General features: G+C 33.9%; 2 protein-coding genes across 3 annotated transcripts; both read left to right on the forward strand.

The window, feature by feature from the left end:
- The first annotated feature begins 64 nt into the window (after positions 1-64).
- LOC123890849 (WD repeat-containing protein 48) lies at positions 65-10,677 on the forward strand. 2 transcript variants are annotated; one of them, XM_045940553.1, is made up of 19 exons: positions 65-324; positions 1,230-1,336; positions 2,353-2,511; positions 3,087-3,152; positions 3,267-3,356; positions 3,523-3,828; positions 4,014-4,111; positions 4,484-4,519; positions 4,603-4,723; positions 4,852-5,088; positions 5,894-5,989; positions 6,113-6,178; positions 6,308-6,346; positions 6,473-6,607; positions 7,063-7,421; positions 8,338-8,431; positions 8,656-8,853; positions 9,560-9,682; positions 10,161-10,677. In XM_045940553.1, the coding sequence occupies exons 2-18, from the start codon at positions 1,238-1,240 to the stop codon at positions 9,656-9,658; spliced, it is 2,298 nt and encodes a 765-aa protein (XP_045796509.1). In that variant the 5' UTR covers positions 65-324; positions 1,230-1,237; the 3' UTR covers positions 9,659-9,682; positions 10,161-10,677. The 2 variants fall into 2 exon arrangements, with proteins under 2 accessions (XP_045796509.1, XP_045796510.1); XM_045940554.1 differs by lacking the exons at positions 65-324; positions 1,230-1,336; positions 2,353-2,511; positions 3,087-3,152 and having other exon boundaries at positions 3,269-3,356; positions 3,509-3,828.
- Positions 10,678-11,692: 1,015 nt separating this feature from the next.
- Positions 11,693-17,582, forward strand: LOC123890850 (acyltransferase-like protein At1g54570, chloroplastic). Its single transcript, XM_045940555.1, has 13 exons — positions 11,693-12,469; positions 13,689-13,740; positions 14,364-14,419; positions 14,802-14,960; positions 15,059-15,163; positions 15,296-15,402; positions 15,500-15,621; positions 15,779-15,887; positions 16,064-16,197; positions 16,305-16,674; positions 16,773-16,886; positions 16,980-17,065; positions 17,161-17,582. The coding sequence occupies exons 1-13, from the start codon at positions 12,040-12,042 to the stop codon at positions 17,462-17,464; spliced, it is 2,148 nt and encodes a 715-aa protein (XP_045796511.1). The 5' UTR covers positions 11,693-12,039; the 3' UTR covers positions 17,465-17,582.

Here is a 17,582-nt window from a genome sequence, read left to right on the forward strand (position 1 = left end):
AATTTATATTGAGAAACAACATTTTTATCGGATCCTTATATTTAGGGATAAAGTGATGAGTAATAAACAAAAATGACATTAGAGGAATCAACACGGTTTCTAGCAGCTATATATATATCACAAAGACCATCGTGCCCTAAAGTTAAAATACACAAATCGGGTCAAAGGATCTACCGGAATAAATTTTGACGCCCACTTTTACGCCCTCTTTGTTTCTTCTCATTTCTCAGCTCTCTCTCTCTCTCAACAGAACTTGAAACTCGAGCTTCGAAAGGAACCAAAAGCATACACAATCAAACTGCTTCAAATTCATCACTGATCACGGTTTGTTTCATCTCTTTTTCATCCACTTTTTCATCATCTCCTATAGTTGATTTCATTTCTTTCGATTTTTTCACTGCTTTTGATTCTACACAACGATAATTTCTTGCATCTCATTATAACTTCGGTTTACTTCATAACTCGTTGCAATTCGCTTAATCTTAATGATCAGAGTAGTTAATTTCCGTGAAGAATTTTGTTTGTTCAATTTTTCTTGACTTTTTTTTTTTTTTACCTTCTACTTTATTCGTGTTATATGTGTGTATTTTTAGGGAAGATTTGGGGTTCATCGAGCTCAGTATGATGTATCTTGTAGGTTTATGTTTGATGATTGATTCTGTCACTTTGGATTTTGGCTTGATTTTCATCGAATTCTTCATGATTTTTATATGCAATTGTGCTTTGACTGGTAGTTTTTATTCGGAGTGTGTGGAAAATTGTGATTTCCACTATACAAATACAATTGTTAAGAAATGAGTTAGTTGATCAAGAATCAATAACTTAGAATCGTATATTTTAGTTCTGCTGTTAACTAGATGGGATAGTAGAAAACATGATAATATTTAAAGAGAATTCTTAGTGATAGTTTATTTAATGTAAAGTGCTAATGGGATATGGGATTATGGTTAGACCATTCTTGTATATGGCTTCTTTGGAAGTGAAAGTTTTACGTCTCTCTATTGAACCGTGTACTTTTTTTTGTTGATAACGAACGAACTGTGTACTTTCTCCTTAAATAGATGGTTATATTTCATAAACTACATTATCTGAAGTTACTTTTTTTCCAAATATTATTTTCGATATTGTTGGAAATGTTCCGAAGTAGAATTCCTTAATTGGAATTATTTTCTTCAATTTATTCCCGGGAATATTATTCATACTATGTGATTTATGACTGTTATTTATAGTGTTTGCGATGCATCGCGTGGGTAGTACGGGTAACGCGAACAATTCAACTCGCCCTCGAAAGGAGAAGAGGTTAACATATGTGTTGAACGATTCCGATGACACAAAGGTGATCTTATTATTTCTTTATTTTATTTGTTGTAGGAAAACCGTTAAGTTTCATTATTGCTTCTTGTAGTTGCATCTCTATCCCCACTAATATTATATTGGCTTTGGTATTATACATACTTGTACAACTGTTGACTAGTTGAGACTGATTGGGCAGTTTATGACGAACACATGCAAATTTTGCTTAGTCGATGAAAACATAATTTACATTTTTTGAGTTAATAGCCAATTTCCTCTCAAAATATTTGTTTCAAGCTAAAATTTTGGTCCTTGAAAGATTATTGGCGTCAAGTTAGCCCTCAAATTGTAGTATTTGAATGACATTGATTTGTTCCTAGTAAACTGTATTTGGACTTTGTTTTATTGTTAAAAACCAAACATTTAAAAATCAGATTGATGTAATTATTTTTTGAAGATTATTTGAATTCCTAAAAGATATAATTAAGGTTCGAACGGAGGTTTTTTTTCTTTCTAAAATTCAATATTACCGATTCCATTCATTTGTAAGCGTAGTTTAAGGTAAGGACACACAAATTAAGAAATACAATTAATGTATCTGTATTGAAATTATTGTTTAATTTTCTAAGATACCCTTTATCTTTAATATTTTATCACTCGACAATTCTTTCTCTTATTAATTAATTAAGTGAATATAAGGGTATGATTCACAAAATAGTAATTTTATTATCTAAGAGGACAATTAAATATGAATGCAGGGAGTATTCTCTTTTTCAAAATTGAACCGAATTTTCGGTGCTTTGTGTAATTCCCCTTTATATTTAAACATTTATACAATATTTTATCTTATAATTAATCAAAGCTACATTTTTGGTTTATAGGGTATTTGACTTCTTTCAGCTCGGTACTTAACATTTTGCTTATAGAGGTGTCAAGTCATGTCAGATATTATATTTTTGCATTAACATCATTTGTTTAGGCCAAAACTCCTTCAATTTTGATAGTTTTTTAGTTGCTCCGTCTATTGTCTTTGAAAGTTGGTTGTTTTGTTTTCTATAGCATTGTGCAGGCATAAATTGTCTGGCCCTACTTACGCCCACAATACCCGATGGGTCAGATTATCTATTCACCGGAAGCCGTGATGGCAGGCTAAAACGATGGGCACTTGCTGAGGACGCGGCAACATGCTCTGCTACCTTTGAATCTCATGTGGACTGGGTAATCCTTTTATTTCTTTTCTTTTTCTCCCCTTCTATTTGTTTGGTAAAACTTATTTTGGCAATGCAGCAATATTTCTTGACTACTATTACTTGAAGCTACATCAGCATTTGCAATTATGTCATTTAGACATAGTGTAGGGCGAATGTAGCCAAGTGGGTCAAGGCAGTGGATTGTGAATCCACCATGCGCCGGTTCAATTCCGGTCGTTTGCCCATGAATCTATAGTTTTCTTGACCTACCCGAAGCTTTTCAGATGAGACATTCATGACCCATTTCTGCCCACCCACAGTTTTTGGTCTTTTCATACGTAGGGTATTTTGGTGACCATTGAATTAGATTGTTAACAATGCATGTTTCTAAACATCTCTAATGTTTAATCTCAACTTTAAATCAATCTTTGAATTTCACTTTTTTTATTAGCATATTTGATTTGGATGTATTACTTACACTATAAGAGGTCAGGAAATGTTGATTCCTTTATACCCGCAAAACATGAAACTAATGCAATTTATAACACGTGCACAACATTATAAGTTACAACTGAATACATAAATGTTATTCTATTCTTGCAGGTTAACGATGCTGTTCTTGTCGGTGACAACACACTTGTTTCCTGTTCTTCAGATACAACCCTTAAGGTTTGTTGATTGCTGGCTGTTATTCCTTCTAACAATCCTTACCCTTCTACAGTATTACCACACTGATATAGTTATTTAGTCCTTTTGATTTATTTTAATGTATTTTTGTGTTAGACATGGAATGCTTTGTCCACCGGAACTTGTGTTAGGACGCACCGCCAACACACTGATTATGTTACTTGCCTCGCAGCAGCTGGAAAAAATGTAATGTACTTCAAACTTCCTACAATTCTTATTAAGTGCATAAAAAGGGTTGATTTTCTTGTTTTAATATGCTCCACACTGAATCTAATAGATACTACTGTTCAATTAAAAGTTTGTATTATTATCAAATCTGTTCCGTGATCCTTTAATAGTGTCTGCTTTTTAGGGCAATATTGTTGCCTCTGGTGGCCTTGGTGGGGAGGTTTTTATGTGGGATATTGAAGCTGCGCTTGCTCCAGTCTCTAAGTGCAATGATGCTACGGTTGATGAATCTTCAAATGGTATCCATGGTTCTGCCAACTCACTACCTTCAACAAACTTACGTAATATCAGCTCAAGCAACAGTATATCCTTGCACACTACTCAAACTCAAGGGTACATTCCAATTGCTGCAAAAGGCCATAAGGAGTCTGTTTATGCATTGGCCATGAATGAAGGTGGAACAATTCTTGCCTCTGGTGGCACAGAAAAGGTACAATGGTGCATACACTCTGACTTGTTGAGGCTTTTTACCTTTGTAATGTTAGACAAGGTTTTTTTTAATGTTCACTTTATAAATTTCACTAGCTAGATTATGAGATATTGTCTCTGACCTAATAGCATGCTTTATTAGTTCTTTTTATTTTATTTTTTATATATTTTCTTGGGGTTCTCTAGGTTGTACGTCTCTGGGACACAAGGTCAGGATCAAAGAAGCTAAAGCTTAAAGGGCACACAGATAACATCAGGGCTCTACTTCTGGATTCTACTGGCAGGTTTATAGAATGAATATTTAAATTTAGATGCAGATTTTTAGTTGACATTTATATTTTTAAGTTTGTAAGTTTGCCATTTGTTGCCTTCCTACAACCTATATAGATAGATAACAATACACATGATAAACTTATAATACTTTTCTTAGAATTTGGACTAGGCATAACTCATTGAAAGTTAGCTCAAGAGGTTAGGATTTTGCCCAAGCCTTATAAAGACTAATTTCGCCATATCTCTAGTCGGTGTGACATTCCATCTGGGCTTTAAAAATGTGAAAACAAAGAATTCCTTCTGGGCATGGCTATTCCCTTAAAGTAACAGTCTTTTTCCACCAAACAAGTCAGTTGTAATACTTTTAGTGTTCATTATTGCAGGTTTTGCTTATCAGGATCTTCAGACTCTATGATAAGGTAATGTATGCATATGATGTTGTAAGAATTTCTATTTGTTTAGTTGTGTGGTGGACTTGTAATATTTCTATCTTTCCCTGTAGGCTTTGGGATATAGGTCAGCAGAGATGTGTTCATTCTTATGCAGTTCATACGGATTCTGTTTGGGCACTTGCCAGCACCCCGACATTTAGTCATGTTTATAGTGGTGGAAGAGACTTTTCGGTGAGTGCAACTTCCATGGAAATGACATCAATTTTTTATTTATTAATACGACTTGAGACGTCTCATTGTTCTGTTTAATAACTTGTGAAGCTCGTCCTTCCTAATGCCATATTCTTTTATGCCTCAAGTTATACTTGACAGATTTGCAAACAAGAGAGAGTAGTTTGCTTTGCACCGGCGAGCACCCTATTCTTCAATTGGCTTTGGACAACGATAGCATATGGGTTGCCTCAACAGATTCTTCAGTTCATAGATGGCCTGCTGAAGGATGCAACCCTCAAAAGATTTTCCAAAGAGGCAATTCTTTCTTAGCAGGAAACTTGTCCTTTTCAAGAGCAAGGGTGTCACTAGAAGGATCTACACCTGTAGGTTACATTTAGTTCTGAAATAATCACCATATTAATTACATATTATATTTTATCTTTGAAGTGTTGTGTTAAAGAAACAAAGTAGGTCACTAGAAGTATGCTATCGATTACTCTTTTAGAGTATTGGATAAAGAAACAAAGTAACAAGTAAAACATTTATTATCTAAATGAGAAAAACATTTAATTTAATACACATTTTTAAAAATAATTGATAACATGTAATACTTATATCCAACACTCCTTGACCCGTTCTCTTAGGGAATTTGTTTGTGAAAGACCCTAAGAGTTTGTTTGGGAGTTAGGAGGGGAAAGGAGGGAGATTTCTCACTTTCTTTGGGAGAAAATTTTAATAGAGGAGAACAATGGTTATGATAGATATTTTTTTTGTTTTAGAAGATTATAAAAAAAAACGAGGAAAACGATTTGGATAAATTTCCAAAACCCTCTAAAACCTTCACCCAATACATTTTGAGTTCAACCATATATAATAGAGTTTTAGTTTTATGGGGCAAAATAACCCCCTGCAACGTGGTGGTGGTGGTGGGGGGATATCATCCCTTTCACTCCTGCTTTCTCCAAAGTCCTCTATTCCCTTCGTCTCCTAACTCCCGAACAGGCCTAAGTAAATTTATAGATGAAGCATGTTTGTCCAGATATCCCATATTATTGCCTCCTATTTGCGGACATGACTGAGTTTGTCTTCTAAACAGTTTTTGTTGAAAATAAAATTTCTTTTGGGTCTTTCTGTTCTTGGGAACTAATCATTGCCTAATTTGTTTTTAAATTATGAATTTTTTTATAGGTTCCTATATATAAAGAACCCACCTTAACTATCAGGGGCACCCCTGGAATAGTGCAACATGAAGTTTTAAATAATAAGAGGCATGTGCTGACAAAGGTAATAATGGTATTCTCTTTTTGTGTTACCGTGCCATACATGCTAATATTGTCATTCATTCTGCTGTGAAGTTAATAGCCTTTGTCGGTTATCTGTTTAACTGACAATTGGCACTTGGTATAGGATACATCTGGTTCAGTGAAGCTTTGGGAGATTACCAAAGGTGTTGTGGTTGAAGATTATGGAAAGGTGACTAAGGGTTGATTTTCATTTGGTAACTTGCATCACATATTTGCTAGGAAAGGAGTTTCCCTTTATTGAATGATGTTTGCGAGTTTCAATTATAGCTAGCTCATGCTTTACTTGTGGACTATTTAGGTTTCATTTAAGGAGAAAAAGGAAGAGCTATTTGAGATGGTACGCTTAATGATTTACAGCATATATTTAATTTAAACTGTACTTTTTTTTTGTTACTAAAATATTATGAATTGTAATAGTTTATCAGCTCTGGCTAGTGTTTATTTTTCTCTTGTGCTGCTTTAGGTAAGCGTTCCCGCATGGTTCACAGTGGATACCAGGCTTGGAAGTTTGTCGGTCCATTTGGATACTCCCCAATGCTTTTCTGCAGAGATGTATTCGGTAGATCTTAACATCATTGGCAAGCCTGAAGATGACAAGGTATCGGCTGATTCGTCTCCATTGTCATAAGCAATTTACATGCTCTTATTTTAGATTTCATAGTATATTGAATTTGCTCCTAGTTTTTTAATATGCCGTAGGAATCAATATCAACTTCATGTAACTATTTGCTTGTTACTGTCAGCTATAATAATTGATGTCAAGTTTATACAATTGGTAACACCATCTGTCTCCCCATATGTGGGATCGAGTAACCCTCAAATTATAGGCCGCCACATTGTTCAATCTGAAATGATACCATCACGATACTAGTATCGTGGACATGGAATTATTCAAATGCCATATTTATGTTGAACTGACATTGGCTGAGTTATATTATGTGTTTGTTTCTATTCTTTCAAGAAATACGGGATCCATGCATACAATGATATTATGTAAATGTTTTCGGTAGTTTATGATCAACAATTTAAACCAATGCTTGTTATTCTGCACAGGTTAATTTGGGCCGAGAAACCCTAAAAGGACTCTTGACTCATTGGCTGAGAAAACGGAAACAAAGAAATGGGTCTCCGGCTCCAGCTAATGGGGAATTATCTGTAAAGGATGTTGCTTCTAGAAGTCTTATCCATTCGAGAGCTGAGGTTGATGTGAGTTCTGAGAATGATGCTATGGTTTATCCTCCATTTGAATTCTCAGTTGTTTCCTCTCCTTCGATCGTTACTGAGGGTACTCATGGAGGTCCTTGGAGGAAAAAAATTACTGATTTAGATGGAACGGAGGACGAGAAAGACTTTCCCTGGTGGTGTCTAGATTGCATTTTGAATAACCGGTTACCTCCCAGAGAAAATACTAAGTAACTTTTTACCTTCCTCTTCATTTTTTCCTCCCCTAAATATTGCATTAAGACATGGTTGATGGTTGTAGTTAAAAGGAATGAACCTTGATCATGAAAATTTGCATATCTTTTTACTGTACTTACCTTCCTCTTCATTCATCATCGCCGTTGTCGTTATCGTCAGCATCATCATCATACACTCGCGCGCGCACACACACACAACTTTGTTTGTGCCCGAAAATCATATATTAGGCAAGGCATGTTTTCCATTTCAAAAATCATCATCAACATCATCGTAAATGTCGTCATCATTGTTGTCATCATCATCATCATACATGCGCGCGCACACACACCTATATGTGTGTGCCCGGAAATCATATCTTAGGCAAGGCGTGTTTTCCATTTCAAAAATCATCATTATCATACGCGCGCGCGTGCACACACACAAATACGTGTGTGCCTGAAAATCATATCTTAGGCAAGGCATGTTTTCCATTTCAAAAAAAAACGGCAAGGCGTGTTTTGATGGTTTAAAATTGGTGTTGCGCTTGTGAATGATAACATGATTCTAGAGAGTTAAATGGAAGTATTTTACACTTGCATATTTTACTAAAAGAATGACAGTGCACAACACAACGTTTATACCTGACATCATTTTCTTTATGCTTAAGAAGTCTCAGGAATCTATCCTTTGCCAATGGTATCCGCTGCTTGGTCTATGTGTCGATTATCTTTGAACAATTTTTTTGTACTTTTAATGGTTTTTGCATGAAAGTACTGTTGTTTCAGTACTTTTGTAGAGATAGACAAGAAAACACTGTCTATTAATTCATTGTTCGAGTCTGATGGAAAATCTTTAGTATGATTATCATTGATCTTAGATCAGTTATACAGTGCTCTCTTTGATATAGATTCTTTTTTACAACCTCTGCAGATGCAGTTTCTATTTGCATCCATGTGAAGGCTCTCCAGTCCAGATCCTGACACAAGGGAAGCTAAGTGCTCCACGTATATTAAGAATTCACAAAGTAAGTTTTCATCTTTATATTGATTAATAACTGGGAATTATAATTTTGTTAAAAAACTTTGCATGTGTTGTTGACTTTGATCATGCTTAACTAATGATTGTTTTTGTTCATTTATATCTTTAGTTTGTGTGTTTTGTGGACTTTGGAGGCATATTTCTCCCAGGTGATCATGCATTTCTGAATGGTCAACTTAGTTACCTTCCCCTTTTATTTTGTTGGTTTAGGTTATCAATTATGTTGTTGAAAAGATGGTGCTCGATAAACCTTTGGATAACTTGCATGCTGATGGTAATTTTGCCTCTGGACTTGCTGGGTCACAGTCACAACTTCAAGCAGTTGGAGATGGATCTTTCCGATCTGGATCTGGATTCAAACCTTGGCAAAAGCTTAGACCTTCAATTGAAGTATTGTGCAACAATCAGGCAAGTTATATGTTTTCTTGAACAGTCTTGATGACATGCATATAGTACTGTTCTCTATTTGCGTGCGCCATGTTTAGCGGAAAGCTGGAAATTATCAAATACATCATATATCTTTGGAGTTGCACTTTATTTTGCATTGTAGTTTTAATTACAAAGCTACCAGACTTCTAGAATCACACAATAGAGGATGAATTCATAAAATCTTCAGCAGTAGCTTTAAATATGGTCAAGTATTCTTGGTTTGATTATCCCTAAAATTAGCTCAACATACCTTTTACCTTTGTTTTCAAATGATCGGTTGAAAAACTTTGCTTCAATTCAATCAACAATAAAGCTTCATTTATTTATAAAAAAATAAAATAAATAAAGCTTCATTTAGCAGAAACAGTTATAGTCATGCAATAGGTTATCTTTATCGTCACAAGTCTTCATACCTAATTCTTCTTCTACTCTGCTGTATGCCCTTAGTTTTAAAATGGACCACAGGAATTGTATTTGTCTGTAGTTTTAACTGTTCTCATGTGCTAAATTTTCAATTTCATATTTTAACGAAGTTTTTGAACCTACATCTCCTGAGTGTGACATCAAACATTGTTTGAGCCTAATTAACTGGAAGTTGTTTAATTTGATTTGCAATAGTCTTTTCTTAAATATGATGCTTTCTCATCTCGAAGTAATGTAGATTTAGCTGACTGTTAATTTTCAGGTGTTATCTCCTGATATGAGCCTGGCCACAGTGCGAGCTTATATATGGAAGAAATCAGATGACCTGGTCCTAAATTACAGAGTGGTTCAAGGCAGGTGACCTCAAATTGGATATGCATCAAAGGTTGGTAATCTTGAGCTTGCTTGGCTTTTATCATCTACAATGTCATATTAATGATTTGATCGTTCATTCCTGTATTTTTTTTATAAAAATAATATACTGCCATCTAGAAAGGGGACTTTTTTTTTAGTTGATGAAACCTAATCTTTATTGATACTTTTTTCTCTACCAAATTGAACGAAATTACTGTGTTCAAATGGTTAATATGGTAGAGCTAATCATAAGACCTTGTTTACTTTGTGAAAATGTTTTCTATTTTCATTTCCTAAAATTAGTGTTAATTTTATTTACTCTTTTAAAATCGACACATATTTTAGAAAATGAAAACAGAAAATGTTTTCACAAAGTAAACAGCCCCTAAAGTTTTTGTTTAATTGACTCTCCGTGCTGAATTTACCAATCTACTTGGGTGTGAAATATATACTTTGATTTGTGTTGTCTAAGCAAGAGATACAGACTTTATAATTATTAAAACTTGCAGGTTTTCTTGTGATTGTCTGGAAATACCTTTGAGCACCGGTTCGTCTTTGGTTGCGCCTGCACTGATCGGTGGCAATGTAAGAATGTTGTAAAAATTCTGAACTGTCACAAATTTAGTAAAATTCTCCTGACCCTCTTGGATAGTTTTTCTTTAGTAGATAGCTTTTGCTATAAATTTTGAATTATATCTAGCTGGAGTGAATATACTTTGCTGGACATGATGATGGAGTCATAAGTGGTCTGCATCTGGCACAATTAATCAGTTTTGTTGAGAACTACTGGGGATCATGCTAGCAAGCATATTGGGGGTGTTTATCAGGAATCAGCCTGTTAATTTGAGATGATATCGAAAATATTGTAAATTTGAACTGTGCATTAAATAATCTTATCGCCATAGAAATTATGCTCTACAGGTGTATGTTTGCACCCCTGTCATTTTAATTTTTTTGCTAATTGTTACTAATTGCTAATAATATTATTCTTGAAAGTTCAAATAAACTATAAACTATATTTTGATATATCTAGTTCTGATTCTCAGCCAGCCCTTATTTGATCCCGTGTTCTTCTCCCTTGCTATATGTATCAGGATTAATATTTGGAGTTTGGACATAAAAAAACTTGACACCGTATAAAAATACAATACAATACAATGTTAGTGTGTTTGGATTCTGAGGAGGAAGAAAGTATTTTAAATATAAAATCAGAAACCGTATATAATGTGATTATGATGTTAAATTAATTTGGATGTCTAATATTTATGTATATTGGAATGGAATAGCTGTGTCGTGGCCAGAGTTAAGCTACAACTCCTCCAAGTTTCAATTGAATGTGTGGCGAAAAATGACTTCTAAAGTAACTCACCTGTCTGTTTGTTTCCCAATCGCAAAGAAAGAAAGAAGGAAGTCATGTTAACACGTCACTCCTTTCTGTGGGCCAATTAGAACCACACTGTGTACCTGATGCTGAAAAGCAAAAATGCTTCTATCACCAAAAGTAAACAAAAACATTTGCTCAAGAAAATGTGTTTTTTTACCATAGTATCTGGCATACTGGAATGTTTAATTTGGTTCGGCTGTCAGTTCTGACATTAAGTGGTTTCAGATTCTTTCGATCGTAGTTGTGGGGATCGAACTGTAATTTTTCCTATTAAATTTAGCATCAAGTGGTTTCAGGTTCCTTTCTAGCATCAATTTGAACTAAATAATGATTGGTAAGAAAACATGTTTTATATAGAAGGAGAAAAGACAATGTATTACACCTTTTTAAAAATAAATATCAATGCGTGTGATATTTAAAAGTTTACAAAGAAGGAAGTTCCATTTTGTTGAACAAAAGGATAATTGTCGTATATGCCACCACTTTTTAGGTTTAGATTAAATTAAATAAGTAATATATCAACATTTTTTTTTACATAGATGAAAATAGCAAAACTATCATAATTAAACTTAAACATAAGTGTGAGAGATTTAGGATCCGAACCCCGATCATAATATTCAATTTAATAATTTCGGTATATTTTCCGATTGAATTATAATTAGTGGACAATATATCAACATACAATTATTTTATAAAATCTAATAAATAATTTTTGTTTATAACACAAATATAACAACTCCTTTCCATTTATGTATTTACCTCCAATTTCGCTTCTATCTCTCCCTCCTTTCCTTCCTCTGTTTCACTTCTCAAGCACAAAACCAAACACGTGATTCTGACAACATCCTCAAACACATACATGAAGACAACAACACTGTGTGTATGTATGTAACATCATAGATTCATAGTACTACTGCTATATTAAAAGAAGGAAGAAGAAAAAGCCAACTTTTTTCACTTGTTCCAAAAAAAGCCATTACATTTTCATCCTCCCTCCCTCTCAAATGGCCTCATCAATAATTGGTTTTGGGGTTTCATCCATACCATCCTCTCAAAGAAGACATAATAGCCATAAAATTCAAGTTCATCAACCTCGTAGTTTTGATGTGTTGTCTTCTGAATCTGATTCATTGAATGGAACTTCTTCTTCTTCTATTTTTGTTGAAACAAACCAAAATGGTTCTGGTTCTGGTTCTGGTTCTGGTTCTGTTCCTTTATTGATGAAGAAGTCTAATAATAAAGTTGTTGTTGATGATGATGATAAAGTTGGTTTGGCACCACTTTGGGATGATGGGTATGGAAATCGTACGGTTGAAGATTACTTTGTTGTAGCTAAAGAGATTTGTAAAGATGATGGTGGGCCACCACGTTGGTTTTGCCCAATTGAATGTGCTTCTCCTTACAAAGATTCTCCCACACTCATGTTTCTACCCGGTAACTAAACTAGTTTATCTCATCTCATTAATTTTTAATTATTTCTCTTTCTTTTGTGATAATAACACATTAATTAATGAATGAATACGGTGTGTGTGTTTCACAAAATCACATAACATTGGTACATTTTGTTCAAGTTCCATGACATGTATAGCTTTGCTAAAATTATGATTATGATGGATGAATGTAATTTTGTTAAGGAGCTAAATATAGATATATTTTTTTGAAATTTCTGTAATTAACTATTTTAAAATTAATTTTCTAGAATTATTTAATGTAAAATTTATTTATTTAAATACTTTAACATTTGCTCGACCCTTTTTTTTTTTTTTTTTTTGACAAATGCTTGACCCTTTGTTAAATTCGTCAAATATATTTTATATTGACTCTGGTTGAGAAGACACATTACTAGCTTATAAGCTCGTCCGACTCCGTTTGACCCTACTTATTTTCTACTTTTATACTTCTCCTTAAAAGAAATTGAAAAGTAGAAAATTGTATTCGAAGAATTAGAAAAATAAAGTAAAGAAGTAGATAATAAGGAGAAGTTGGGTCAAACACAATGTTTTACATTTTTACTACTTTTAAGGAGAAGAAAAAAAGTAGGGTCAAACGGACTTGTTTGGTAATCGTTTTTCAAAAAGAGCTTATAGCTTATTTTATTAACTTATAGCTTATTTTTTAAATGATATTTCAAGTAGCTTACAACTTATCATTTTTTTTTTTCAATTTTATCCCTGTCATCTTTACTTGAAAAAATTATTAATTAAACATATCTTTTTTATGTCATTTCATACTTATAAGCTAGTTTAATAGCTATTTTTACAAAACACTACAAATCCAATCAGGCATCTTATTCGCTATAAGCTAAATTTGCTATAAACTCATCCACTATAAGCTAGTTTACGAGCTTTCCGCTATTTTTTTCGGACAAGTTATTGCCAAATATGTGTATTTTGTGTCTAAATATAAACTTTTTGTTGACTATATCAAATGAATTACGAAAGTTTTTAGGAATATTATATTTTTTACAATTGATATTATTTTTATAATTTTACTCTTAGTTTATGTTTTTATATGTTGTGGATAAAAATGTAACTTTAATTGAGAGTATCTTAGTAACGAAATAATTAATTCAAGCTTTGGTCTTATAAAAAAGGATATGTTATTATATTTGAATGAGTTAAACATGTGCAGTGTTTGGATTTAACTATTGCAGGGATGGATGGCACTGGATTGGGTCTATCTTTGCACCATCAAGCACTTGCCAAGTATGTTGTATTATATTGTATTTTATTCTATCGTGTGTATTTTTTAATACCCAAATGAAAACAATAGGAGTACCATATAACTGCATTAGTTTAATTCTATAGGATTAAAATTAGTGAAAAGGTGTGCCGTGAGATTGGCAGGGACATCATATTTTATATACAAACGTTGAAGTTCGAACATGAGATTCTCCACTTATTTATTTCAAGGGATAAATTTCTAATGACTAGGTCTAGGCTACTTGACAAAAGGTGTCTCCTAAGTACCCCAGTAGCCGCATAAACGCTGATTTCATACCCGAGATTTCATACTGCTCCACATTTAAAATGCGAGGTTAATAAACTGAAAAAATAAAAATAAAAAATTAGTCTAAAGGTCCGTAAGGCCTAACTTAATCGATAATACTGATATTGCTAGGTTGGATACCTTGACTTGGGTTCGAACTTGGGATGCTTTCAACAAACAAAAACAAAAGTTTGTCAAAAGAAACATGCAGGATTAGAATAAGTGCTTTTATAATTAATTGTATGTTTGAGATATTAGTCATTTTCACAATTCTTGCCATTGAAAGTTCTAATTGAAGGTTACTTGCAATAAGAGGCTCTTTTTACTTTGTGTACAACAGGTTTTTTGAAGTTCGTTGCTTGCACATTCCTGCTCTTGACCGAACACCATTTGAAGGTCTTTGCTTTTTAACGTATGCTTTTGTCAACTTTCTGAAGTTCATTATTGTTGCTCTTGATGCATTTGAATTAAAATATTACAACATTTGGTGTGTGTTTAGATTAGTTTATCTTGTGTCTAAAATAAGGTTTGGGACTCGGGCACTTTTAAGAAGGTGTCAGGTTCGATCATTGACTCTTGCGTAAGGACAAACCTCGGTTAGAAGGAGAGTTTCACATTGTGCCTCCAAATATTAATCAAACATAAACATGCAATTGATTGTAGAATGTTTTAGCTGTGAATGAATGAATTTAAATATTTAAGCCATGATTACTGGGTACGTAGTATTATCTATACTTGGACTGAAACTTTTCCTTTTTGTTTTTATGATTTTATGAAGGATTGGTGAAACTTGTGGAAGAAGCCATTAGACTTGAGCATGCTCTATCACCAAAGAAACCGATTTATCTCGTTGGTGATTCCTTAGGTGGATGCCTTGCACTCGCTGTTGCCGCTCGTAATCCAACGGTTGATCTAGTACTTATTTTAGTCAATCCTGGTAAGTCTATCAAAATTTGTTCACATAATAATTTGGTAATGTTTTGTGAATAATTTACTTTAGTATGATAATAATTTTTTGTTACCTTTCAACCACAGCTACATCCTTTGGTAGATCACAGTTGCAACCTTTGTTACCTATCTTGGAGTCTTTTCCTGATGAACTTCATGTAACTGTTCCATTTCTTCTTAGTTTTATTATGGGTAAATAATCTCATTTCTCAACACTCTCATTCCATTTACATTTCTTGATGATCGTGGATTGTGCCGAAGAAATAAAATCATCGATGCCATTATTAAATTGAGAAAAAAAAATGTTTTTATGGTCATAATCAGGTGATCCGGTGAAGATGGCATCGGTCAATATTGGAAATGGGCTTCCTCCGACAAAGATAATCGAACAACTGTCATCCAACCTTACTTCATTGCTGCCATATCTTCCGGTAAGAAGCCTTTGCTCTATTTGCTAGACAAATTCGTACAAGTTCATACAATATTGCATTATGTCGAGCTGCAACTAAATTTTACTCGTGTGATCAGGAGCTGGCTAATATTATACCAAGAGCCACTCTTCTTTGGAAGATTAAACTTCTCAAATCAGCTGCTGCGTATACTAATTCGCGTCTACATGCTGTCAGAGCTGAAGTACTTGTGCTTGCTAGGTTCTTATCTCTCTAGATTTGGTGTTTCATACTAATATTGTGTATTTTTCGGACTCTTGTGTTGTTATAATTAACATGCATTATGCATATACTATACATTACTTTTAAGTTGGTGCTCTCAAATCGGGTGTTGAGATTGACGAAGTTTCCTTTCTAGTGCCAAGGATAACATGCTTCCCAGTGTAAATGAAGCTCAAAGACTTGCCGGTTCATTGAAAAACTGCAAAGTTCGTATCTTTAAGGACAACGGACACACTCTTCTTTTGGTAAGCTGACATTTTTTGTGTCACACCGTCAAACACTGCATTATGGGGTTTTAACTTGTTAGCCTTTTCTTACTTCACGGTTTTAACAGTATTAGTTGCCGATTTACTGCCTAGGTAATTTTCTGTGATAACCGCTGTATGTTAGTTGATTAATTGTTCTCTGCATGGTAGTGTAGGAAGATTCTATTGGTCTGCTAACAATCATCAAGGGGACTTGCATGTACCGTCGTTCAAGGAGGCATGATTTGGTCATGGACTTCCTTCCCCCTAGTATGACAGAATTCAAATATGCAATGGATCAAGTAGTCGGGTAATTTTATTTTGGAAATATTATGCTTGCCACATTGTTTTTATTAGAAATCTATTAGCTACATTAATTGCTAACATTTTATTGACTTGACGTAACGTGCATGACAGATTATTTCGTTCTGTTACCGGATCTGTGATGTTCTCTACACTGGAAGACGGGAAGATTGTAAAAGGTTTGTCTGGTGTTCCGGATGAAGGTCCCGTCTTATTCATCGGTTATCACAATTTGTTGGGATTCGAACTAATTTCACTTATAGAAGAGTTTATAAGTCAGAAGGCCATCGCTCTTCGTGGAATAGCCCATCCAGATCTGTTTACAGGAAAAATAGAGACTTCTTCTTCTGAGTTTTCTATGGTTGATTGGGTTAAGGTATTTGGTGGTGTGCCTGTTTCGGCAAGCAATCTTTTTAAATTACTTTCAACAAAATCACATGTTCTTCTATATCCTGGTGGTGCACGCGAGGCTCTTCATTATAAGGTTCGTCAACTTTGTTTAACCATATTTTCAATCCGCAGTTGAAATTTTATTAACTGTTATGTGATGAGTGTTCTACTACTGTGCTCCTACAATGGCAGGGTGAAGAATACAAGTTGTTTTGGCCTGATCATCCGGAATTCGTGAGAATGGCAGCACGATTTGGTGCTACTATTGTTCCTTTTGGAGCTGTAGGCGAAGATGATATAGCCGAAGTAGGTTTCTGCTTTTCATTCTACTTGAATAAAGTGATATAACATTTTATTGTACATGTCTTTTTATTGGAATTTTCTATTTGACTTTTACAGTATGCTCTCGACTACAACGACTTAATGAAGATTCCTGTAGTCAACAATTACATCAAAGATCTTAATCGAGACTCGGTTAAGATTAGGTAATTAATCTTCATTTCATTTCATGAAACGCGATTTTATTCAATATATCAGATAATGTGATACTTATTACATTGTGATATTTTTCAACCTTCAGAGATGAGAGAAGTGGAGAGGTGGCAAACCAAAACCTGTCATTTCCGGTGCTTCTACCGAAAATACCGGGCCGTTTTTATTATCTATTTGGGAAGCCTATAAAACTGAAAGGCATGGAAAATATACTAAAAGACAAAGAAAATGCCAACCAATTGTACCTGCAGATTAAGTCTGAAGTTGAGCAAAATTTAGATTACTTGATCAAGAAGAGAGAGGAGGATCCTTATAGGAATATAATTGGTAGGAAAATGTATGAGGCATTGAATGCTTCTGAAACTGATCAAGCCCCCACATTTAAGCCCTGAAAATTTGTAGATATCATACATTATATTATTATTTACTTATTTTGAATAACATACATAATAATAATAATAATAATAATAATAATAATAATAATAATAATATTATTATTCATTTTTATGT

Source organism: Trifolium pratense, linkage group LG6 (genome assembly GCF_020283565.1).
Source record: "Trifolium pratense cultivar HEN17-A07 linkage group LG6, ARS_RC_1.1, whole genome shotgun sequence".
NCBI classification, from domain to species: Eukaryota; Viridiplantae; Streptophyta; class Magnoliopsida; order Fabales; family Fabaceae; genus Trifolium; species Trifolium pratense.